Source organism: Cariama cristata, unplaced genomic scaffold (assembly GCF_000690535.1).
Source record: "Cariama cristata isolate BGI_N322 unplaced genomic scaffold, ASM69053v1 scaffold6172, whole genome shotgun sequence".
Taxonomy (NCBI): Eukaryota; Metazoa; Chordata; class Aves; order Cariamiformes; family Cariamidae; genus Cariama; species Cariama cristata.
In genome coordinates this window covers 116,970-124,574 of record NW_009605430.1, presented here as the reverse complement: position 1 = coordinate 124,574, position 7,605 = coordinate 116,970, and the positions used below count along the sequence as shown (strand labels likewise).

At 47.8% G+C, this 7,605-nt stretch overlaps 1 protein-coding gene across 1 annotated transcript in view; it reads left to right on the top strand.

Moving 5' to 3' along the window:
* LOC104158326 (voltage-dependent N-type calcium channel subunit alpha-1B-like) overlaps window positions 1-7,605 on the top strand; it is a gene marked incomplete at both ends in the record, with an annotated part of 179,320 nt that overhangs the window by 54,963 nt on the left and 116,752 nt on the right. The window contains 3 exons of the mRNA XM_009695941.1: window positions 1,475-1,531; window positions 2,271-2,345; window positions 4,289-4,378. Coding sequence (XP_009694243.1) covers window positions 1,475-1,531; window positions 2,271-2,345; window positions 4,289-4,378 — 222 coding nt within the window. The remainder of the gene's footprint in view (window positions 1-1,474; window positions 1,532-2,270; window positions 2,346-4,288; window positions 4,379-7,605) is intronic.

Genomic DNA, 7,605 nt, shown 5'->3' with positions numbered 1-7,605 from the left:
GCATTCCTTTCCTCTCTGTCTCTGGTGCACTGGTTTGCACTTTCTTATTTTGTTCTCCTCTGCTTGGGTTTCCAGTCTTCCTCAGCCCTGAATATTATTTTTCAGCCTTCTCAATTGGCTATCTTATTAATGTGTCATTCACTCTCTCTCCCAGATGATTAATAAAGAAATTATATAAGGCTTGTATGGTACTCCTGATCCCTCTAGTATTCTTCCAGAGGGCTTTCAACTACACACTTTGATGTTTGGCCAGTGGTTAGTTTGGTTTTTCTGTTTAGTGGTTTGTTTTGTTGATTTTTTTTTTTTTAACTTAGCCTTCCATCTAGGCTGGCTTAAATGGGCTTTAAAGCAAAATTTTGTGGAACACAGTGTCAGATGGTTTAGTAAGATACCAAATTACATTTATGCCAAGTATGTGGAAGAATTTGTCATTTATAATAGTGCAAAGAAGTGTACAGTTTATCAGCTGCCAACTCAGTATATTGTTTGCTTTAGGTTGTCCTTTAGAAAACCCTCACATCATTTTACAGCAGCAAGCTCAAATCTGTGGTTCAGACTGTATGAACTATATGGTTTCAAATATTGGCACAGCGTGGTGTGTACTGCAAATTGACTTGGGTGATGACATTTGCATTGAGAAACCTCAGGAAATTTGGTTGTCTTTCATGCAGATAAAAATGAGCCAGTTTTGGGAGTTTGGTTTTTTCGGTGCTTTCTGAATTCTTTTATGGTAGAGAAGTATAACTTTGTAGTTTGCAGATGAGTTACACAGGAATGGAAACCCAACGGTGATGTTCTTGCATGTATTGCACAACCTGAGCTACGCTAGCCAGAACTCCCCCATGAAAACTCTGCTGTGGATTTTATTTGAACGAAGGTTTGATGCGATGGCCATTTGGTGACATTCTGTCTCCTGTGATGTGGCACAGCTGACATGCAGCAGCCAGCCCTGCTTGTGTTACCCTGTGTTATGAGACAGAGTGACATTTCCCATGGGCTGAGTCCTGGACTTATTGGTGGAGACAGAAGAGCAGCAATAGGTGTAGAGCATCTTTCACTTCTCGAACAGTGTCTCCGATGTGGCTGGGCATGAGGGACCATCCTCTGGCTTGTGGAGATCTGTGGTCTTGCTTGGGTCTGAAGGAAGGTTCTTGGTCTCCAGAAGTCCTTTGCGGATGATAGCTGGGTAAAGAAACTGGAAGGGGTGGTTGACTGTGAAGAGTGAAATCATGGAGGAAGTGCTACAATCTTCCAGTGGTTTCTCTGGCCTCCTCCCCCTGTGCAAGAGGGGCACAGGGTAAGAAACCTGGCTCTCTGAGCCATCCGTTCCTCCACAGACTTGGTGTAACTGGGTGATACAATGGGGTAAGGTTGATGGCAGCTGGGACAGATGCCTGCCACATCCAGCTCAGCTGGTTTTAGAGTGGGGATGTGACAAATCCAAGGTTGAACTTTGCTATTTTTACTTTTACAGAGGAGGTCATGCTGGCAGAGGAAGACAAGAACGCAGAAGAGAAATCTCCTCTGGACGGTAGGTCGTTTTGCTGTGCAGTTTTCCTCCTGTGATATGTGAGAAGTTCACCTGCTGTACGCTGACGTGGCTTTCCATTGTAACCAGGAGGGTGTGAGGAACACGCTCTTGCATGCACTTGGCATAAGTTGGGCTAAAGAGTCCCTTTTCCCGTATCGAGTCTTTTTGAGGTTGCAGGTGGATGATGAGCAGTTATGTGACACACCACTCTGGGATGGGGATCTGCCCTTGGGGTCGGGCGGTCCCTACGCTGCCTGTGGGACCGCAGCGTGATGGGGACGCCCGTCAGCCTCTGCCGAGCATGGCAGGCTGTGTCTACGCACAGGTTCTGGCGGGGGTAGGCTGCAGAGCGGATGCCAGAAGAGAAATGCATTGACCGAGAGAAGGCAGGGCTCTAAATGGAGGTTTCCAAATGGATTTGACAAAGAGACTAAGACCCCTGTTACTTGTAAGCAGTAAGACATAACAGGGTGTGGTGATCCTATCTTCCGACGTATGACCCTAGAGTTGCAGGACGGCTGGAGGTACCGAGCTTCGGATGCAGATGCAGCGAGGCTACGGGGACCGCTCTCCCTGTGCCTCCAGACCGATGAGCTCTTAGGATACGACAGCCAGTCAAAGTTCAGTTAAAGATTCTTCCCTCTCCCTTTTCTGACCATCTTTCGTCCTCCCATGTCTCCTCCTTTCCCCTCCCCTCCCTTTCCCTCCTCTTTTTTTTTCTCCTCCCATTCACTGTCAGGGAGGGCCGCCTCGGAAGGGCCGATTCAACAAGGCACGGCACCGGCAGAGACTAGCAGCGGCAGCAGCTACAACAGTGAGTGGATTGCAAATCACCAGGGGCTTAGGCGGCACAGTTGGGGCAGTGCTTCATCCCCGTAGCCCCTCGTGCCCAGGTCACCGGCGATGTTTCCTGGGTGGTTTTGCACCTTGCTCTGAGCCGCATGGCTCCTTGGGGCATCAGGCACCCGGCCCCTGGTCTACCTTGACCTGCCTGGTGACCTGTGCTCGGGGAGGACTCGGGGATGGAGGAGCTGGGTCTGCAGAAGGTCAGGGCTGAGGTGTGTTTGGCAAATCTTTGTGCGTGTGTGTGGGTGCGTGGGTGTGCGTGCACTGGGGAAGTTTGTCTGGCAGGTGGGTGCAGCCAGGGCTGTTAGTCTTGAGGTGAAATGAGTGTCTGGAAGAGTAGACTGAAAAGCTGAGTGGTGTAAGCAAACTAGAGGTGGGTAAGAGCCATGGAGTAAAGACCCAGGTACACTAAGGCTCCCTCTATATTAGTCAGCTAAGGGAGCCTGGTAATGTTCCCAACCTTGAAGCCAGCTGGTATGGAGCAGCTCACATCTATGCTAGTAAATTATCTTAGTCTCCAAAACAGAGGGACATTGCATCCAAGGTGGCACGATGTAATTTCAGGAGTTATTTTGGGGGAGAAGATAAAGAAGAAGGTGCTCAATTCATGCTAGGGAGTGTTGTAAAACTTTACTCCCAGGGCTGGTTATGTTCCAGTGCTGGGGATGGCCCTGGACATGCTGGAGTGTACTGGGACAGATGCAGCCTGAAGGACCCAAAAGCTGGTATTGCTGGGACTGAAGATTCAGCCTACTGCTGGATGGGGAAGAAAAGAGCAAAAGCAGTTATCTGCAAAAAATTGGATCCAGATCACAGGTTCAGAGCATCCTCTCCTCTTTGAGCCTCTCCGAACCTGGGTGATGTTCTGGATGTTTCCTTGAAGTGACAAAAGCACTAACGCTTGCCTTCGCTGCGGAGGAAGAAGCACATCCATTGCTCTGTCAAGGCAAGGAAATTTGTGTAGAGTGAGGGGATCTTCTCGTAGGACCCTACCCCCAGGGCAGTCGCAGCAGAGTGAGTGGGTTTGCTGTGTGTGCCTACTGAACAGTATGTATCACCACACCGTGGGGTGTCTTACTGCTGATAGAAAACGGTGCTTAGTTACTGTATGTCTTGAAGCTGTTACAAAACTGTATCAACGTATTTTTTTCTACTGGTTCTCAAGGTTTTGCAGGTAGGTGGTCATGGGACCAGCATCCACGTTGTTCCTGTGTTACCCCTTGTGCACTGGGTGGACAGTGCAGAACTCTCCGAGCTTTTTTCCCTGTCAAATAAAATGGTGTAGCGGTCTTTGCCCTCCCCACCAAAGATGTTGTTGGACAAAGTGTGTTTTTAAAGAGTTGCGACATCCCCAGAGGGAAGGAATTGCACACTGGGTGCTATTAAGAATATGTTCACCGATTTGTGGCAGTTGCTTTCGACGTAGTGTTTCTGCTCCTTAAGGCATTGCTCTGTGGTAAACGGTATCCGAGCACCGTAAATGCTAACTTCTTAATGGTGCACCCTGTAAACAGCACTAATGTTTTTAATGGATAGAACCACTCATCTCATAACCCACTGGGGCTCAGAAAGGTTCAGTGACCCTGCCCAGCCTTTCTGCTGTGCTAAAAGGTCCCGCAGCGGCAGTGACTCCCCCACCCTCCTGCATCTGCTGGGGTGAAGTGTAAGCATGCAGACCTGTGCCTGGCAAACCTTCAAGATGTGGAAGGTCAAATAAATAAATGATCCTGGCATCAAAGGATGCAGAGGCCCTGCAAGGCTGTAGGTTGTCTGATTTGCTCCATTTTACCCTTGTATGAAAGCTTTAAGCTGGCATTGGAAAGTAAATGCTGGCCCTGGAGAGTGAAGGGAGGGGGAGAGGGAATCCACTCTGAATGCTCACGGGGCATTTTCTCTTTAATTTGCACACAGTGTTGAAAAGAGCTGCAATAAAGAAGAGCAAAAATGACCTGATTCATGCTGAAGAAGGTGAGGACCATTTCACAGACATTTGCTCCGTTGGTGAGTACTGGCTTTGCATTCCCCGAGGTTTAGAGCTCCACCTAAACGTGTTCGTGTCATGTTTCCTCCGAGCGACTCCTTTGCTCCAGCAGCTGCAGTTTCAAGAAGGAGAATTATCACTGCTCCTGCAGCAGCACTCAACTTCCCAAAGCAAATGGCTTCATGGCTTCACCCTCTCCCCTACGCTGCCCTGCTCAGCTGTTGCATGCCGCACCCTTTAAAAGAGCCCTGCCAAAACGCTTGGAGAATCCGCGCGGTGTTGGCCATACCGTGATTCTGCTTGGAACACGCTCATTGACGCTAATGCCACCCAAATACATCAAACGGTACGGCTAAGCCTCATCTGCCGAAGGGAGGAGAGGAACTGGACACTTAGTCACATCTGCCACGGATGGACAGTGTGGTTTTGCAGCCTTTGCTGTGTGAATGGTTACTGGGAAATCCTGGGCAGTGGTCTTAATTCTCTGATTCTTGCATTAGAAGATCTTAAAGCAATTCTCTATGTTTTCAAAGCCAGATATGCAGATACACACCTATGTGCATGCTGTTGCCCACATAGCTCCAATGCAGAGCGTGGCATCCTGCAGAGTGTAGCATTGATGGCGTGAATTTGGTATCTTCAGCTCTGGAGAATAAGAGACTGTCGGGCTGCGCGGGTACTGCTTGTTCTGCCATTAACAGAGAGTGAGTTCCCTCCTGAGATGTTGCCAGGTGGGGAGGCAAGAAGCAGGTCTGGGGTTTGCAAGGGGAGGCAGGCTCTGGGCACGCAGCACCCTGTCTAAGGGGAACTGTTTGGACATCGACAGAAAGACCTTTCAGTTGTAGGGTTTTTACTTGCTGGCCGGGGAAACATCTTCCTGACTGCTTTGGAGTTAGCTATTTTGCTTATTCCCATCCCTGTTGTTCGAGTCGGTATTTTGTTTTGCTGCTGAAGCAGCAGATGTTCTCATTATCTTCCAAAGAAACGTCTTGGCACCCCAGTTACCACAAAGCAGCAAATCCTGGATGCATAACAGTAGCAGCACAAACGGTACATTTGAGAGTACATGTCCGTATATGCTTGCAAGCATGAGTGCCTCAGATGCTCTTTGGAAATTTGGCATTAACGTTTTAAGAGATTACAGCTGCTGCTGGATTTTTATTTTTTTTCCTTCCCTTTAAATGAAGACCTGGTTGCAGGAAATGAATGTGGCTCAGCATGTTACTGACACCATCACCCACTGTTGAACTCCCACAGGCCCCGAGGCTGAGCAGGCTGTAGGTTTTGTGGCTAAACTGCTGACACTTCTGTGAGAGGTTTGTTGCTGAAAGAGGGCAAAAATGCAGCAACTGTGTGCATTTTTGTTTTATTCTGAGCAGCTCGGATCCCTGCATGAATAGCAAGGAATGGTCATTTTGGGAACATTTGTTCATGGTTGCAATAATTATGAGATCTTTGCATTCACATCCAAAGTCCCTCCAGGCTCTGGGCACCCATGCCATGCAAACAGATCTTTGAATTCAGCCTTTCAGGTGGCAACAGATGACCAAGCATCTGGACTCGTGGATAATCTGATGCAGAGCTGGGAACTATCTCAGGAGCATATGGCAGGGAAAATAACAGCAGTGCTTTCCACCTTCTGCGAGTGGTTCACCCACTTGGGAAAATTGTTCTTGATCTTGATTCATGAAACGAGGCAGAAAAGAAGAAATGGATAAAGCAGATACTTCTGCAGGCTCCTGAAAAGGCTGAAACTCTGCATAACATAAACAATCAGATCATATGGGCAATTATGCATAAAGAATACATTTCTGAGAAAAGGTTTTTTTGGATGGTTTTGTGTAATGTCTTGCTGATGGGACATAAGAAGCATGGAAGAACTAACAATATAATTACTGAGTGCAGCATGAAGATGCAGACCAGAGTGGTAGAGACTTTGACAAGTCTCTTGCTGGCCATTGACTGAATTCGTTGCACTTTAATTCAAACACAAGTACCTCAATGAGCCTTATAATTGCATTATAAAGCTCTATAGTGGTAAACACTTCCCAGTGTGTTCTCTGGAGTTGTTCTTAACATTTATTCTTTCCTTTCCTCCTAACTCTCAGCCTTTCTTTCCGCACTAATAAGCGTGCAGCAGTAGATGTTGGCTCCTTCTGGCTTCCCACCCTCTACGCTGTACCAGACACAGGGCACTGTCTTGATTGCCAGACAGCGAAGCCTGGAGAAATGGATGTTTTCTATGTTAGATCAGTTTAAACATTGCTGCTTTGCTTTTCTGGAAGATCAGTAGAGACGGGATGAAAGGGCAGCAGACTATTCCCATACAAAACTGAGAGTACAGACTGGCTTGAATATCTGAGAGATGTTTGCCGGCTGAACATTATTACGATACGGTGCAGCCTGTATCTTAACCTGTAGTTCATTTTGTTGTCTTAAAGCAATAGATGAGCACTATGATTTGGTGGTTTTGGTTTTTTTTTAAACTGCCAAAGGGAGGATTATCAAACCAACAGAACCACAGCACACTGAGCTTTTCTGCGAGGAATTTATTCAAAGCCTGGCCAGGGCCATCTCTGCATTTGGCATCTTGATGGATGACCAGCAATGTGAAATGGAGCAGAGAGCTTGCTTTCTATTGGGGAGACAGCGTTGCATGCTCTTTTGAGGCTTGGAGGACCCTTTGCTGTGACAGCTGGATGTTTCATCCTTTCTATGGGTGCTGTGTTTGATGGTATTGCAGGATGAGATTCCCACCTCTTCCAAGTGTTGAAATGTAAGCGAGCACACTCAAAAATTTGGCTGCTTCAACCAGAACACTTTGTTCATGTAACTCAGCCATCTCCAACGACAGCCCATGCAAGTCATCTGCTCTCACGGTGCTCGGTCCAAGACAGGACCGTGTGTGTCTTGATCAGCCCTACCTGCTGGGAGGCTCGGTCCCATGATGGGGAAGGGCAACAACATACTATCTTGCCATTATCAAACCATCTTGAAACAAAGGTTGCTAGCAGTTTCTGAGGGGTGCCAGCACCACGGGAAACAGGTAGTGGACAGCCTGCGACAATCACGATTTTCCCTGCTTGCAACAGCGTCTGCGGCTGTTGCAGAGGAACTCCAACAGATGCATGTGTTTATTACTACCATGTGCTGATTTCTCCTGCCTCCGCACTGGCCGGAGATTGCCTTTTCATCGTTCGTTTGAACAGTGCCTGATACCACAGGGGGAGAGCTTACATTAGAAATC